General features: G+C 42.8%; 1 protein-coding gene across 2 annotated transcripts in view; it reads right to left on the reverse strand.

Annotated features, from left to right (window-relative positions):
* The window catches only part of GABRB3 (gamma-aminobutyric acid type A receptor subunit beta3), a 194,520-nt gene that overhangs the window by 91,227 nt on the left and 86,057 nt on the right, over nt 1-17,236 (reverse strand). The window contains exons 2-4 of one of the 2 annotated variants that reach the window (XM_083734475.1): nt 13,021-13,068; nt 4,924-5,015; nt 4,687-4,754 (exon numbers count right to left, since the gene is read on the reverse strand). In XM_083734475.1, coding sequence (XP_083590601.1) covers nt 4,687-4,754; nt 4,924-5,015; nt 13,021-13,068 — 208 coding nt within the window. Of the gene's footprint in view, nt 1-4,686; nt 4,755-4,923; nt 5,016-5,368; nt 5,634-13,020; nt 13,069-17,236 lie in introns of those variants that run through there. The other variant, XM_083734476.1, reaches the window with a different exon arrangement.

A 17,236-nucleotide genomic window follows, 5' to 3' on the forward strand; every position in this document is an offset into this window, starting at 1 on the left:
GTGTATTTTATTGCAGGGCAATTTGAATTCCATGGAATTTGAATTGCAATACAATAAAATACAATATAAGTAATGAAAAAAGCAATCTAGTTAGAAAAAAAAATCTCTATGAATATTTAATGCAATGGCTGTGCTGTCTCCCATCTTCAACCACGAATACACAGATATGCTGCAGACCAGAGGAATGAAGCTTGCAGACCATTGGTGGTCCAGAAACCAAAGTTTGGGAACCCCTGCCATAGAAAAGGGCAGCTCCCAGAGTTCCATCACACTTAAGTAAATGCAAGTGGCTTATGCATTATACAAAGAGGCAGAGGGCATGCAGAAAGGAGCAGATCTGTTTCCCAGTAGTTTCCATCAATTTCCATGCCGCAAAGGAAATGGGCTACCATCTGTACTGTTTCTTTTCTCCCATATAAGCAAATGGGGAAGTAGTTCTGCTAGCACACAGAGTTTCAGCTGTGCAGTGGAACTTCCCCTCCCTGTGCTTCCCCTGAATCTATTCTGGAAGTTTCCCCAACCCATTGGAACATATTTATAGGGGGCACAGGGGGAACACAGGGAGAGGAGAGTGTGAGGAAGTTCCATTGCACAGCTGAAACTTATTTCACTGTTGGATTTCACCCTTAGTTACCATTTACTCCAGTGTAGAGAAGTACTACACTTGCGAAGGGAGCACAATTGTGGTTGGAACGAAAACGGTAACAGGAATCACACAAGGATGTGCAGTACTGTACATCTCATTGCTGGGGTCCTTGTGTTATGCCCCCCCCCCTTTTCACATTCATCCCATCTATCACAAAAGTCAGTTTCTGGCTCCCTTCTTTGCACCCTCTAGCTGTAAGTTAAGATTTCCACATGGTTTAATTCTCTCTATGAAGCCATGGCCCCAAACACCTTTAACAGGAGATAGACTGGGGAACTCTCACTGTACCCCCTTTCCATAACCTAATATGGTGGTTTTCACAGCAGAATGGGTTTGAAGACCCCAACACCCTGTATCGCATTGCTCAGATTCACTTCTCACCCAGCAACAGCAGCTTAGACTACACAATAAACCACCTCCCAACCATGACTGGCATTTTCCCATTTTCTAAACAAATTACTAACCTCACTTGTATGTAGAACAGAGTGCACAACTGCAGAAATTAAATGTCACCAATTGCTTCTTTGGGGACATAAGCCCTGCTCTGAAGTGAGTCCCTGAGCTCAAATATGTGTCTCAAGAATCAGGACATCTAACATGAAGTAGATAGCCATTTGCGCGAGACGTTTCAACCTACATCTGTAGCTGTCAAGGGATTCTTAGGATAATCAATTAACTGGGTACCAGACTAGATGGAATATATGTTCTGTCCCTGTCATGCTTGTATTCATTACTTAAGCTGTTTATTTTAAACATCCCATTCATCATGTGACTTGGCCTAATAAATCAGAACCCTGCAATGTTTCAGGACCCACTGATGAATAAATGTGATTAAGTACTGGGCATACGGAGGTACAGATTTAAAACTAAATATATTCTTCCAATTATAAGCACTTTGTGGCAGACTATATAAAACAGCAATAGATTCCAGAGTTGTTTACCAATTACTATGGGGAAGGGCCATAATTGAGCAATGAGGTCTTTTCTTCCATGCACTCTCTGCAAATACCGGAGGCAGGGAATGCAGTATAGACATTTTATTATAACTAGTTGCAGCAGCAAAGTTCAGGCAACTTAAAGCCAATTCAACTTATGGCTATACCAATTTGCCAACCTGAAAAAAATCTCCAGTCCCGACTATTTTTATTGGAGATCTAATCGAGCTGAGGATATACATCCTGCTTACAAATTTAGCAGGAACAGCTAGTGTCTTCTCTGAAAATCCCACCCTGGCCCTAACAGCTTTCCACTATTTCCCCAGTTGTGAGGAAAGGACAATGGACAAGGCACCTGCAGCTATGGATTGGTGTACTTAGGAGGGTGTTGCTCCAAGTGGCTTCTTGTTCCAGAAACAACAAAGAGACTTGCAGCACCAAAAAACCTTAAGAATTAAGGAAATGAACTGCAGAACTTCCCTGAATTTAATTTCCTTCTGACCTCACTGTTTACTGTCCTCTTCCTTGCCACTATGTATACCTGTATCTGCAACTCTGGATAACATACTGTAACTCTGGATAATGTACTGTAGTCCACAAAAGCTTATGCCATCATCAAATTGTTAGTCTTCAAGGTGCTGTAAGACAAACCTGGCTAACCTTCTGGATGGTCTTCCTCCAGAATCCTCATTACCTCAAAACACAGAGTTGGGACCACATCTCTGCCCTGAGTTGACAGTAACTGAGGGTACAGAACACGTGTGTTAAGTTTGCATTGTATCACAACACAATTACTCTTGTGTGTTCTGTTCCTTCTAATTTCAATTGAGGCTTCCTCAGCTATTTTTGGCCAACACCCTTTGAAGAAAATACTCTGAAAATATCCACCAGCATTTCCTGAAGTTGAAAAACAGTAAACGCCTGCTCAAAAAGAAGTGTAGATAATAGGTTAAGCTGTCAAAGGATTAGGATACAGTCCCACACAGAAGTACTTAGAAACAAGGCCCATTAAAATCAATGGGTGATAGCCAAATAAGTCATACTCGCAGTAGATAGAGATTTCACTAGGTCTTATCTAAGCATGATTAATACTGGAAAGCACCCATTGGAATGGGAAGCTGTTTCTAATTTGATGATATACAGAAAGACAGGAAGTACACTTAATCTGTGTTTCCTGTTCACTGCACTTCTCTACCACAGCCAAAAGTAACCTTATTCCCCAGAAAATTTGGTTAGGATTGGAGTATTAAATATAAAACAGCATAAGAGAAAAAAAGGAGAAACCACAATTGATATTTTCCAGGGCAGATACGGTAAGTAATGTGTTCAATATTGTGTTAAGAACCAGTGTCCCATCTGAGAACAGCAAACCTGCCTCTTGTATTATCTGAGACCATCATAAATCACCAAAGAACTATAGAAACACAAATAACTTCTAAACTTAATAAATCTGACAGTCAAAATCATTTAGTGACTGTAAAGGTATTGGGTTCAATAGTAAATAACTGTGATGTTTTTAACTTATAAGTAACAAGTAATATGTCAACATATTTTAATCAACATATTTTAATCAAGTTGTTTCTTCTGCAGAAGCCACACCTTTTAAGATTTTCCAAACAACCAAACACAAAAAAGTAATTTATTCTGCTCATAATTGTATTAAGAATACAGTAATCTATTGGGTCAAATAAATTCAATCTAAACAACACATTCTAAGCATACAAAGAAGCACAACAAAAGGGATTTTTAAAAACTACTTTATCCAGTTTAGTAGAGGATTAGAACGCATCTTAAAATAGTTTCTCTCTAATATTTCCTCTATTCTGTTTATTCTTTAAAACACTGTTGATACATTCTCTTTTATTTATTTTCAAACAACATAGCACCCAACATGTTTATTATTAAAGAACATATAAATAAAAGTAAAAAACCCCAATTAGTATAATATATTTATACTAACTTGAGACTTTTAGATATGTTTGATATTTATGCCATAGTTTTTAAAAGAAGTCTTCTAGATATCTCTTTTTGCAAATGAAGCATTTAAACAAGGTATATTTAGGACTGCAAAATACGATAAAGTGCTCGCACATATATCCCATTTAATATTGGGGGGAAAGTTTCCCTAACCAGCTCATTAGTGAGATCCCAGCTCTATTGTGATATATCTTTTACTTTTAACAGTGCAAACGTACACATAGAAGTAAGCCTCATTAACGTCATTGGGGTTTACTCCCAGGAAAGTGGGAATAGGATGCAGCGTAAGTTCTCATGTGCCAAAAACATTTGCCGCATGGCAAAGCCACACATTTGTTACTTGGTTCGAAGTTATTTGCACTTATTATTTGAAATGTTCCATGCTCTACAGCGGTGACAAGCAGCAAGGGTTTTTTAAGTGGAACCAGGTCATGATTTAGACAGTGCAATGCCTCCTTCACACACAATACAAGCAGTGCAGTTTTAAAACTCTGATTAGGGTGACATCTGCAATCCCAGCAAGCAGCAGGAACAACAGATGCATCTGGGCAACAGAAGTTCCCTTTCAGCACCTGAGACAGCACTCTGAAATCCTGCTTTATCCCCTTCAGCATGCAGTCTACTCTGCTGCCATCAACTGAACACCCCCACATGCAAGTACTAACTGCGTATGACACACCCAAGCCAGCCATTAGATCCGGCTTTTGCTGCATTACAACTTCTCAAATCAACAAGCGGTCCTCGCCAAGCAGCAAAGAGTAGCATCACAAACCTCAATGTATATATAACAGGGGCCAGGGTCACCTCCGACAGAAAATGCCGAAGATTAGCAACTGCTAGTTTCCGGCACTTGTCAAAACTTTCAGCCCAGGTGCTCTCTGGCTGAAAGGGCCTCTTATTCAATACCCTTCCACCTACTGCCCCTCCTAAGCACACTCCAGCTTCCTGGAGGGGGACGCAGACTAGATAAGGTGGTCCTGGGGTCTCATCCAAGTCTACAGTTCCATGATTCCTCTGCCTCTGAGCGTGATCACCAAAACTGAGATTCAGGACCATTGAAAAAGCTTGACATCCAACACAGTAAGTTCCCAGCCATGTCCATGCCGAAGTCACCAGAGACCTACTCACCATGTTGACTTCTGACACCATGTCGATGCTGGCAATGTCTATGTTCATCCCGACGTTCACTGGGGGGCCTAATGGAGAACAGGAGACAGTGTCACTTGGCCCCACACTTGGTAGAAACATGGTTTCCCCCCCTCCTCTCTCTCAAGAATATTCCTCCTCCCCCTCCCCAAGGGGGAAAAAAACCCCGCACAGAATCCGAGACAGAGAAGAACAAGAGACACCAAACCAGAGACTCACCTCCAAAATCCGGTCTGAGGCGAATGTCGTAGCCTTTCAGCAATTTATCCACCGTTTCTTTCACGAAGGACATGTTCCCATGATCGCTCACACTGTGGGGGAAAGGAGGAGTTTGAGGAGAAATTTGAAAGGGGGGGGGAGAGATTGAAAAGGGTGAGAGGGGTAAGAAAAGTCCGAAAAGATGCGAAGGGTTTTTTTTAAAAAAATAAATAAAAATAAATTAAAAGGGGGGGTGAGGAAAAGTGAAGTGATAAAGGGGAGGAGATGGAAATCCGCGACAAGGAGGGGTGAGGGAAAGAAAGGCGAAGGAGCGAGAAGGAGAGAGAGGTCGGCAAGGGGGGCAGAAAAAGAAGCTCTGGTCAGTTCGGGTGGCTGGTCGAGCCGCAGCCCTCCCCCCCCCCCGCGGCGTCCCCTCCCTCCCCTCCCCGCCAGGCGCCGCTCCTACCTCTGGGCGCAGCAGACCACGGCCACCAGGACCGGAGCGGAGAAGACGCCGAAGATCCTGCCTCGTCCCAAGCCCCACATCCCTCCGCTCCGGGCTCCCTTCCCGCCGCAGCAGCAGCAGCTGCCGCCGCGGCCGCGTGCGGTTCCGGCTGCCCGAGAGCCGCCGAGGAAGAGGCGGAGGCGACAGTCCCCTCGCCTGCCTCTCTCTCTCGCTCCTCCGGCGCTCCCCCCGCCCACCCCTCCCGCCCAGCGCAGGAGGCTGAGGCGAAGCTCTTGAGGAGAGCCAGAGAGAGGCAGCTGAGGAGAACTGCCCCCCCAACACCCCCACCCCGCGCCGCCCGGTCCTCCCCCCCCCGCACTCCCCACACGCCTCGCCCAGGGAGGGAGCGCCGCGGCTCGGACTTGGCGCTCAGGGCACCGGCGAGCTGAGGGCGCCGAGCTCGGACGGGCGCCGCCGCCGCCTTCTCCCGCCAGGAGACTCTGCTCGGCTCCTCTGGGCGCCGTCCATGCCACGCGGGCACCCTCAGAGAGCCCTTGTGGCTGGGCGCCTGGGGCCAAGCTGAGGCCACCTCGATAGGAACCAGCAGCAGCCGCCGCCTTCGCGCCCTCCTCCGCTTAGTGCTGCCTCCACTCAGGCGGCGGCGGCGGCGGCTGGCGACAGCGCCAATGCTGGGCGCGCATTCAGGCGCGAGCCGGGTGGAGCCTCGCGCGCCAAAGCAGGCGTGGGACAGGCGGCGGCAGCCACAGGTGCAGCTTCTCCTCAGAGGCGCGAGGCGCAGCGCGGGGCCACCTAGAGGGGCGTGTGCGGACGGAGCGAGGGCATGGCGGGGAGCCGAGGGGCTAGGCCCTCCGAGGAGAGCCGCCCTCAGCGCTGAGGACTCGCCCCCTCTTGGCCTTGCTGGCTGCCAGCGGCTAGTGGGCCTCGAAGCGCCTAGGAAAGCAGCCCAAGTTTGGGCCGCTTTCTCAGGGTCTGGGCTACGAAGTTTCCCCTCAGAAACTGCTCCTCCTATGCATCTGCTGGGAGGTTGGGGGACTTTCCTTGCTTGGAGGTTGGATGGCCATCTGTCTGTCATGGATGCTATATATATATATTTAATATAATTTTTTATTAGTTTTTTTTTAACATATCATTTTCAACAGTAATTAAACATACTTTAACATCTTATTCAAATTTTTGACTTCCATCAATCCTGTATTTCTTTCCCCTGACCGGGAATCAAACTTGGGTCGCAACGGTGAGAGCGCCGAATCCTAACCACTAGACCACCAGGGGATGCTATAGTAAAGGGTCCTGCATTGCAGGGGGTTTGACTAGATGACCAACTTTGCCATTCTGTAATTATGTGCTGAGATTTCTTTCTGCTCTATTCTTTTATACCCTGCTTTCCCCACAGGCTCACAATAAATAAACCCGCAAGGTGGAAGAGCAAGGACTTCATGCGCCATCCATCAGTCCTGGTGCCCTTCATTTCCTTCCTTCCTGAGGCCAGGAAGACTGCAGAGGTGTCCTTTCTTGGTGCAGGTTTCCCCACAGACCGCTAGGTGATGGCAGCCGTGGGAGGGCAGCCCAAAGGTGAGTCCAGCAGCAACCCTTCTTGCAGCAGCCCTCTTCCTGCACGCAGTGCAAGCTTCTTCACTCATAGGTACCAACTCCCTGGATGCCTGAGCTCTTACAAAATTCCCCATGAAGGGCCTGGGCACCCACAGATTTCGGTGCCAGGTCCATGCACCCACGGTCACAGGGCCAAGTTGGCACTTCTGCCTTCACTTTACCTTCAACCCCCTCCCATGACTTTGCCCTGCAGGGCTTTCTGATCTTGTAGCCTGTTACATCCCTTTTTATGGTATTTTTGCTTCTCTAGCTCCACCACCCTGGGCATTCCAAAGGTTGTCTGCTCTGTCCTTTCTGCATTCTTGCCCCATATGCTTGGCACTTCCTTCTATGGATGGTGCCACCTCTCAAAACCCTCTCCGCCGCAAGTAGCCCTTGGCACAACTCCCTAGTTTCCAGCCTTGAGAGCAAAACAATTTGTCACTGTAGCCCTCTTTGGGTGTGTGTGGTTTTTTTTTACTGTAGCCAGTTTAATTTATTTAAAAGCATTTATAAGCTGCTTAATATTTTTTGAAATCTCTATTTGTATACAATACAAAGCAAACAATATCATTAAAACAAAACTGCAACATAAAGCCGATGAAACGATAGCATGAAAACATATAAAAGTATATAAAGGGGATTCAAACATATAAAACAGGGTACAGTCAGGGAAAGGCTGGACCAAAGACCTGTCTTTACAAGACATCTCTAGCAACCAATGGTTCCTGCTTTTATGCTCCTCTCCAGGCCTAGACTTGGCTTTGGTTCTATTTGGAGCTCTCCAAGGTCCTGCTACAAGCCTGAATCTCTGCTCTGCTCTGCTCTGCTCTGACTTACATGGAACCCCTTCACATGTTTAACATGTAAAGACAGCTTTGAAATTGCCTTTCTTTTTTTCTTTCTTTTTGCAGAAGTGTCAATAGCAACTCTTGTGGCCTCAGGCAGGATTAGGATTGTACCACATGGGGAGGTGGGTTTAATTCTTTTCTCCTGCACCATAGTCCCCTTGAAGCCCTTCCTCCAAGTTGCTATTTGGGCAAGGCAGGGAAGCTTCCATTGGCACCACTGAACTTTGGCCACAAAGAGTGGAAGAATACTTAACAGGCTGGATAGTTCTCCTTGTGGTCGCTATAATCTGTGATACTGTCAAGTTTTGTGCCATAGCTCCTCTGGCAACCCATAAGGGACCTGGGGCCTCAGCTCTCTGAGATATAACAATAACATTAAATAATCACACATTTGCCTGACTTCAGGGATCTTATGCCTACTAATGCAGCTGTTCTGCCCTATCTTGCTGACCTAGAATAAGGCTAAACTGAGACGTGACTATCTTGGCTCCACTTACCCAGCCTTCTACATAGTTTCCAACTCATACATATTCAGCTTTCTCTTTGAAATCTATAACGCATTGGAAGATATATTTTTTTCTTGTTTAAAAAAAGAACGAGGTTTCTTATTAAGGGAATATACATCATCATCGGACATTGTGTTTCTGAGTAATGCCCTATATAGGCAAATTGGAAGGAAATGTGAGGTGTGAACAAATCAACACTTGTGTAAGATGTGTAAAATCTGTTATAATTAGAAGGTTATTTCTCCCATTTAGCTTTGCTGTGAAATTTCTGTTTGCTTGCTGATAGTCTGTTAGGGGGGAGAGGTTTATTTTATTATGGATATAGAGCATTTGTTTGCTTCTCTGGGTTCTCTTACTTCCATGTGATCCTTTACAAATTTGAAACCATCATAATGCGCTATTTGATATTATTTAAACATAAGATGGCATGTGTTTTTTTAGATGGCATTTTTAAAAGAGGTGGAATAATACCAGAAGCCACCCAGTGACTTGGGAGTTTTCCTCTGGTAGAAGCTGAATCTTGTTACTCTTATCAATTCAGCTGGCTAATTCTCATTTCCATGTCTTTGCCTATCCTCTTTTGGCAAACTGGCATGCGTGTGTGCTTTTCTCTTCAAAGAAACAATGTAAAACAATTTGAGAAAGAGGAAGTATACATTGTGTGTGCCATTACAGATTTCACTAGTGAAGAGAAAAGAGGTATCAGGTTCTGATTGGTTGGTGGGAGAAGACTGGATTATCAGAAACAACAAAAAGCTTACTAAGCATTAAATTGCAGGGGAGAAGGCAATGTGCTTTATAAACACATACAGCTGTACCTTGGAAGTCAAATGGAATCCATTCCGGAAGTACGTTTGACTTCCAAAATGTTTTGAAACCAAAGCGCGGCTTCTGATTGGCTGCAGGAAGCTTTTGCAGCTGATTGGAAGCCACACCGGATGTTTGGCTTCCAAAAATCATTCAAGAACCAGAACACTCACTTCCAGTTTTCAATTGTTCCAGAGCTGAAATGTACAAGTCCCAAGGCATTTGGCAACCAAGGTACGACTGTAGGTTGCGGTCCTATAAGGATTTGAGAGTACGTCCCGCTGACATCAGTGAAATTTGCTCCTGAATAAATGTGCCTAGGACTGCACGGTTTTCATGCATCATAACAATAGTAACTGAGTGCACGAAAACAGTGAGTTTTCCAGGAAAAAAAGAGATGCTTCTGTGGAATATTCACATTTCATTCAAAATGTACAGGGGTTTGTGCCCTTCCTAAATGGCACTGCTGGTACACATCTGTTGTGGGGAGGGGATGTTCTTGGGCAAAAATGGTGAGCTTGCCATACTGTAAACCAATGTATGCTGGTTCATCAGGATTTGAAAGAGGCATATGTTACTCTCAATAAGAGCATTCATGATAGGTGAATACTCTTGGGCAAGGAATGAACTTTTGGCTTTGCAATCAGACTTACAAAGACATTGGCAAATCGAACACACTGGATCAGTAAGAGTGCAATCGTACCTTGGTTCTATTCAGAAGAAATGGTCAGTATAGTCCTAGCATGGCACTTTGTTGTTGTTTAGTCGTTTAGTCGTGTCCGACTCTTCGTGACCCCATGGACCAGAACAAGCCAGGCACTGCTTTCTTCCACTGCCTCCCGCATGGCACTAGCCATACTAGATAACCATAATTGCATGTCTTCCTCCAGTGTGACCTGAAGCATGCAAAATCTTTCCATCCCCCAGAGCATGATCTCAAGGCCAGGGTTTCGAGGTGAGCAATGTCACGACCAGACTGCTTCTGCTCCACTTAAAATCAGTGGAGACTGGTGACTATTGGTATTGGTGGGATGGAAAGGAGGGAGCTGAACAGTAGGTAGAGCCACAGCCAATAACAGGCACAATCAACTAATTATAGTTTTGTTCCCATTCTGCTCCTAGGTGAGTTTTATAAGGGAAACACTGAATCTAAGGAGGAGCAAGCTGACAGGCTGTGCCCCCCCCCCGAGCTGCTTGTCAGTAAAAAGGCATGCAGGTGGAAACTGAATAACATTGATGGGACCTTGGCCAATTTCCCCAAATGGACTAGCCTCATTGCTTAAAATGTAGTATCTGTGTTCACACTTTCTTTATATAGGGCATAATAAAACAAAAGCAATCATAGTTAAATATGATTTCAATGTGTGGGAGCTAAGCACGTGTTTCAAAGGGTGAGTTAAAGAGCTTAACTTTGGCTGGATTGTTCCTCTGATGTGCTCCAGACTTAATAGCAATACTATCTTGTAAGATACATACAGGTTATTAATAAGGGAATTCTGTTAATCGTTTTAAGACCACCTGTGCTCATCAAAGCTGGACTAATATAGTGAAAAGAGTGGACAACACTTGTTTAATCTGCTCTAGGGCTTCTTCCAGTTATGTGCATAATTGCAAAATCTGGTACTACTTTAGCTGCATTGGGATTAAAAAATAAAATAAAATAAAAATGCTGCATTACAATATTACTGTAGTGAATAAATGCAACTGCTGTGAAGAAAGTATTGAAAAAAGGAATCGTGACTTCTTTGGCATCTGTCCCTTAAGGTATCACAATTCAAGGACATAGTCCAACCAGCTAGAAACATTCATAGATTTGGAAGGGATCCTTAGGATCATCTAGTCCAACCCCTGCAATGCAGGAATATGCAGGTGTCCCATATGGGGATTGAACCTGCAACCTTGGCATTATCAGCACCATGCTCTAATGAACTGAGTTGTGCTAATGCATGGGCCAAGGATAGTGCAGAATGGGGCCAGTGAAGGGTGTGGCCTGGGAAGAGGAAATGGCCTAGTGCAGGAATAGGCAAACTCTGGCCCTCCAAATGTTTGGGACTACAATTATCATCATCCCCAGCTAACAGGGCCAGTGATCAGGTATGATGGGAATTGTAGTCCCAAACATCTGGAGGGCCAGAGTTTGCCTATGTCTGGCCTCGTGAGAGTTCTGAGGGCCAGATGGAAAGACTTGGAGGGCCACATTTTGACAATAGGCCTGCGGCTTTCCACCTCTGCTTTAAAAGATGCTAGCAGAGATATTGCCTCACCAGTTACTCCTACCTCAAACTCGCCCCCCCCCCCAAGAAAACCAGTTGCTGACCAGGGTTTTTTTGTTTGTATTAAGTTTGTTGGGTTTGATTCCCCCCACCCACCAACCCTGCACTCTGTTACATTATGGTAATTTCATGGCTGTTGATGAAGACTGCATTTGCTTTTCAGGCCTGGGAAATTAATCAGTGCAGTTGTACACTGAGATCATAAATGGAATTTTCCACTGCAGTCTTAATATTCTCTAGAGCATATGGTATGACAGGTGTCAGTGTCATAACTTTATTACGTAGAATATTACTGTGCCTGTAGAACTGAACTATGCCTAGGTGTGCACTTTATGGTCAAATAAAGAACGTATTTCATCAGAACACGTGTGGTACTCCTGCAACAATACCCACCCTCTCCTTCTTTTAGACTTAAGACATTGCTATGTCTGATAAGCCAGTATGTTATAAACCCCATTTTGGTAAGTTGCCCAAAACCTATCAGTCACAGATACAAGTTCTCAGGAAAGCAAATGTCAGCTTCTATGAATAGCCATGTGCTCTGATTAAAAAACAAAAACCATACATCATTTTCAAGATTTTTTTCCCTCTCTCTCTGGGGCCAAACTAGACATGATATACAGTAGTGCGTTTCTTTTCCCCAGTTTTGTTTTTAATCAAAAGCTGCCTCGGGAGTCTGAAAGTTTGGGTAGAGGAAAAGCGTCGGGAGAAAGTGGGTGGGTTTTATTGTTATTTGGCACTACAAAACAATAAACCAATTCAAACTTAGAAAGAAGTTTCAGAGTTTGTGAGCTGAAGAAGAGGAAGAGGGAATAACTTGAGTAATTCAAAATACAGTCTGTGTATGAACTGAACAGTGCTTAGATTGTTTTTTTAGCTGCTATTTTGTTAATATTAATATTGTTTGATAGATTATAAATGCTGCATTGATTTTTTAATCAGAGTTGCTATGATTGTGATGTTCAGATTATTTTTAATTGCGGTGTTGTTAATAGTGTTTAATAGATTGTGATTGTTTTATTGATGATTTGTTAGTTATTTCATATGATTTATCTGTATTTGTTCTATTATGTTCATTCTGTTATTGTTATTCAGTGTTTGTAAGCCACTTTGAGATTCATTTGAATGAAAAGTCACTGAGAAATACAGTAAATCAAATAAAATCAAAGCGGACAGGATTTATTTAATCCTATTCTCTGAGTTTTCTGCTCAAAATTTTTTCCTTCATCAACTTTTCCACCCATAATTTCACCTGTGTGTGGGGTGGGGGAAAGTAGCTCAGAATAAAATACTTTAAGTTCCTTGGTAGGGTAAATCAGCTTCCATGCTTTATTTAGTCAGACATGCAGATTTCCAAGGCAATATTTAGTTTTATATCTATATATATTTGATGAAAAGATGCACACAGTTCTTCTAGACCTCAGAATATCTGTTTATTATATTTTGAAAAAAGAGAAGCATTAAATGCCTTCCAAATCGGAGCCCAAAAAGTTGAAAATAATTGGAACCATTGGCATTATTAAATTATTGAATTGATTTTTCTCAAGTGACTAAAGAATCTCAAACTTTAATATCTCAGTTTTGTTTTTTGTACTTTTTTGTTTTTGCACAGTTTTATGACTTACCTTGTGTCATAAATTGCATAGAGTTTTTTGTTTTCTTCCACAGCATTCCTAAAAAATAAGAAAGAAATGATTCATTAGGTCTATGTTTCCATTTTTTTCCTGTTGCCTTTTCTTTGCCCCATTTTCCTACTAACATCCCACACAGATCTCATTTCAAGACCTGGAGTCACTCACTGAGCAAAGGTTTCTGCCTTTCATTCGCCAAAGCCTTTTCTAGAACCACAAAACAGAAACATTCGCGAACAAGTCAGTTTATTCAGTAGTATTTGTCAGGGAAGAGTTAGAAGTTTTTAGTTTATCAGAGGGAGAAAGCATTCCCCAAGGGGGGAGGGAGAGCAGTGAATCTAATAGAAGGGAGCAAGAGGAACAACAAGGAGGGACCGGCTGTTCACAGGAAAGGCAAGGGTTAAGTTCTAGCTCAGATTCGGAGGAGGGGAGATACAGGCCAGCTCTAGCCAGGAGGTTAGAAAAAAAGAGCAGGAAAGCGAAGGGAAAGGCACCTTCGCCATTTTGAGGGTGGCTGGTCACGGAGAAGCAGAGCTCAGAAGGTATCCGAAATAAGTGACTCTGAGGAATAATATTTAAGAACCGTTTATAAGATTGTTTTGTTAATAATCAATAAAAAGTTATAAAAGAACAAGAAGCGTTTGTGTGGTGATCTGAAGAGGACAACGACCAGTCCTGACAGTATTTCACTAGCCATGATTCAAAGTTGGCTTTGTTCAAGAAACCATTTTTTACACTAACCACAGTTTGTCTAGGTTTGGATACAACAACAAACCTTGGTTAGTTGAAACGGAAGCAAATGCCTTTTATCTCACAGCTGTACCAAAAGAGGGAAGAGGGGAGTACACAAGAAAGCGCAGGCATATATAGTTAAAATATGGCCTAGCTTTCCTGTGGGTACATAGGCATGCTGTTGAAGTACACAGTTCCCTGCTTGCCAGGACAGTCAATACATTTAGGTAATGCAGGCTTGTATTGAGACAAGATGAACTAGAAGAAGAAGAGTTTGGATTTGATATCCCGTCTTTCACTCCCCTTCAGGAGTCTCAAAGCGGCTAACATTCTCCTTTCCCTTCCTCCTCCACAACAAACACTCTGTGAGGTGAGTGGGGCTGAGAGACTTCAAACAAGTGTGACTGGCCCAAGGTCACCCAGCAGCTGCATGTGGAGGAGCGGAGACGCGAACCCGGTTCCCCAGATTACGAGACTACCGCTCTTAACCACTACACCACACTGGAGAAGAGTACGCAAAAAGATGGGAAAGTAGTCAGAAGACTGGCCTGTAATAGCAGTAAGACAAGCATAAAGTAACTGATGGTAAAATCTAAGGCATAGATGACATATTCATTTTGACCACAGTGCAACACAGATGAAGTGGATAAATTACAGCTGAAGTTTTTATTGATGTAGCAGCATCAAAAAAATAATAATCCAGAGAAGCAGCTTAGCAAAGTCTATCACTGATCACTGCACAAAAATCAAAGAGTGTGTGCATGCAGTTAGATGCTCTGTTTCATCCCCCCCACCCTCAAGCTTGCTCAGTAATTGACATCACTTGAAGTCAAAACTATTCTGTTTTGACACACTGGGGGAAATTCTTTTAGTTTTCCAACAGTGCAGCACTGGAGGAAGAGATTTATAGAAGCGCAAAACCAGAGGCATCATGATTCCTATTAAAAATTCTTCACATGCTAGTTAATAGCAGATATTCACTTATTATGAGCCAATATTATTAAGCAGAGAATAACTGTGGGCAGCCAGGCAGTTGCTGCTGATGGTAAATCAAATGGAGAACATATGGTTTTGCTGTTGCTGCCATCAGTGTTGCTGAGAAAGCTAATGGGTTATATTTGTGCTTATGACTCAGGATACAGATTCAACTTTAGAGAATAAAATGAAACACTACTAATGTGATACAGGGAACTCTGCTGTGTTTAACCTGTACTAAGCACCCAGGAGGCTGGGACCGGTATCAAAACATGCTTTCAGGTTGCCTTCCAGAAAATACAAGATGTGATTATTATTTTTTTGGCTATATCAGGGCTGATCCTCAGGCAAACCATTAATTACAGTGCAGCTTTTTCAGCTGCAGAAAAGTCAGCTTTAATTCAGAGCTGAATTAAAGGATATCAGTGGCCTCATGTTAGTGTAGTATCTCTCCATTATGAAGACACAAATATCCACAATTCGGTCTTGTTAGAAAGGGCATTGATAATCACTCTGGAGGGGTAGCTTTCCAAGGTACCTCTTTATCTGCCAATCAATTTTCATGGTATCCTTGTAGAGGAGGGGCCCAAACTAAATGGGTTATTTTTTTCCCCTTTTCTACAGTCACTCTTTCCCATTCCCCTTTCAACTCTGCTCTGCAGTCAGCTTTACAAGCACACAGAGCTATGTCATTTTGGGGTGTCGGCCGCCACTGCTCATGTCTGGGACACAGAAGCGCTGTCTCCTACCACACATTCCTGCCCAAACCTCATGGTCATCAGCAGATGTTTTACTGAGTTCTCCTGGCACAAGACGTCAGCTGGCAGGGTGGTAACTTGTATCTGGAATGCCCTACCCAGAGAAGCTCACTTGGCTCCAACCCTGATGTCATATTGGTGCCAACTGAGCAATGCTTTACTTGCCCATACATTCCAGCATGCCAGCCTGCTGTCTTCTGATTTTCTCATTGGGTTATGGCCTGTAAATTAACAGTTTTTAAGTGTCTTCTGCCCTAGCAGCCTTGTGCCGCAGAACAACTTAAACATTTATTTCCCAAATTAATAAATAAAATTGTAGATTAACCCATTTGTCATTTATTTCCTTAGACATTTCTAAGAGGTATTTCATCAGAACACAGGAAAGCTGTCTGCCCTTGTCTTTTCCTTAACCAAGCCCAGATAGCATTCACCCCAATTAATCTGCATTTGTAAGACCTAAAATTGTTAGTTACCTTTACCTTTTACCCAGGTGCTTAGCAAGTTGAGGTCATTATAATCTGTTTCAGTATTTCAACTTCTGTATGTTTTAAAGTACTATTGTACTTTTTTCTTGATTTTTAAATTTCTTTTCTTTTTTATAAACTGCTTTGAGGTTTCTTTTCAATCAAGTGCTGTATACGTTTTATGAAATAAATAGATAAATAAATGTGGCCCTAATATTCCAATCCATGAAATGAACACAGTCAATAAATTAAGCTGAAACCATCTTGGCACTTTCAATGGTTTGATATTGCTGCACAGTATCCTAAAGTCTGTAGAGTATGGCTGAAATCCAGTGGAGGCTTAAATGCATCTCATTTTGGTTTCAAAATGGAAGAGACTGGTAATTCTTTGGCCTGAGAGTCAAGTATGTACTAAATGCTGTTCGTGTCTACAGGTTCAATGCCAGCTATATGATTACAGCATTTCAGGCAAACGTTTCCTTTCTTCTACAAACAGATAGAAGCAGATTAGACTTGAAGCCCAAAGACCCATTACAGAGAATCAGCTCTTGCAATACCCAAAGCAAAATATTCTAGTTACATTTAAGACTTTTGGGATATTAAAAACACTCTGGCACTGATTAAATTATCGCTGGAAGTTGCTGAAATCACATTGAAGAGGTTTTTAATTTAATACAAATTTACAGTTCTCTTTCTCTAAGGCATAAAGGATATATGTGTGTATCAGGTTTCCTGAAATGTTTATGTATGAGGAGCTTATGGTTCTGACTAAACATTTAATAAAAAAAACCAAAAAAAACCCTATTGGGTACACAAAAAGCATTCAGTATGCTTTTAAGTAATTTTGATGCTTAACTTATATGGGATTATAATATAATAATGTTCATGAGTCTTTCTTGCACTTCTAAAGAGGCTCTCCCACCTACATTCTTTAGCCCCATAAATACAGCGGTAAACATAATCTGGCATTCTATCACAAAACCATCAGTATGACATATTTGGAAGAAACATTACAATTTTTATTTTAATTTTTTTAAAAAGGTTACCAGTTCTTATTGAATAAAGGCGCTCAACACCTCTTGCTTCAGGGAAGAAGCTGTGAAGGTTTGTATCAGAACAACTGGACATTTCCAATTGGACAACTGATAATTTATGTCACGAGAAACAGAGATTCCAGTTTGTGTCTATGTGTGTGCTGTTTTGCTGCAAGCTAGTTCTAATGTGATGATAGCTATGGATTGCAGGGGGTTGGACTAGATGTCCCTCAGGGGTCCCTTACAA

Source organism: Podarcis gaigeae, assembly GCF_964106915.1.
Source record: "Podarcis gaigeae genome assembly, chromosome: 4".
NCBI classification, from domain to species: domain Eukaryota; kingdom Metazoa; phylum Chordata; class Lepidosauria; order Squamata; family Lacertidae; genus Podarcis; species Podarcis gaigeae.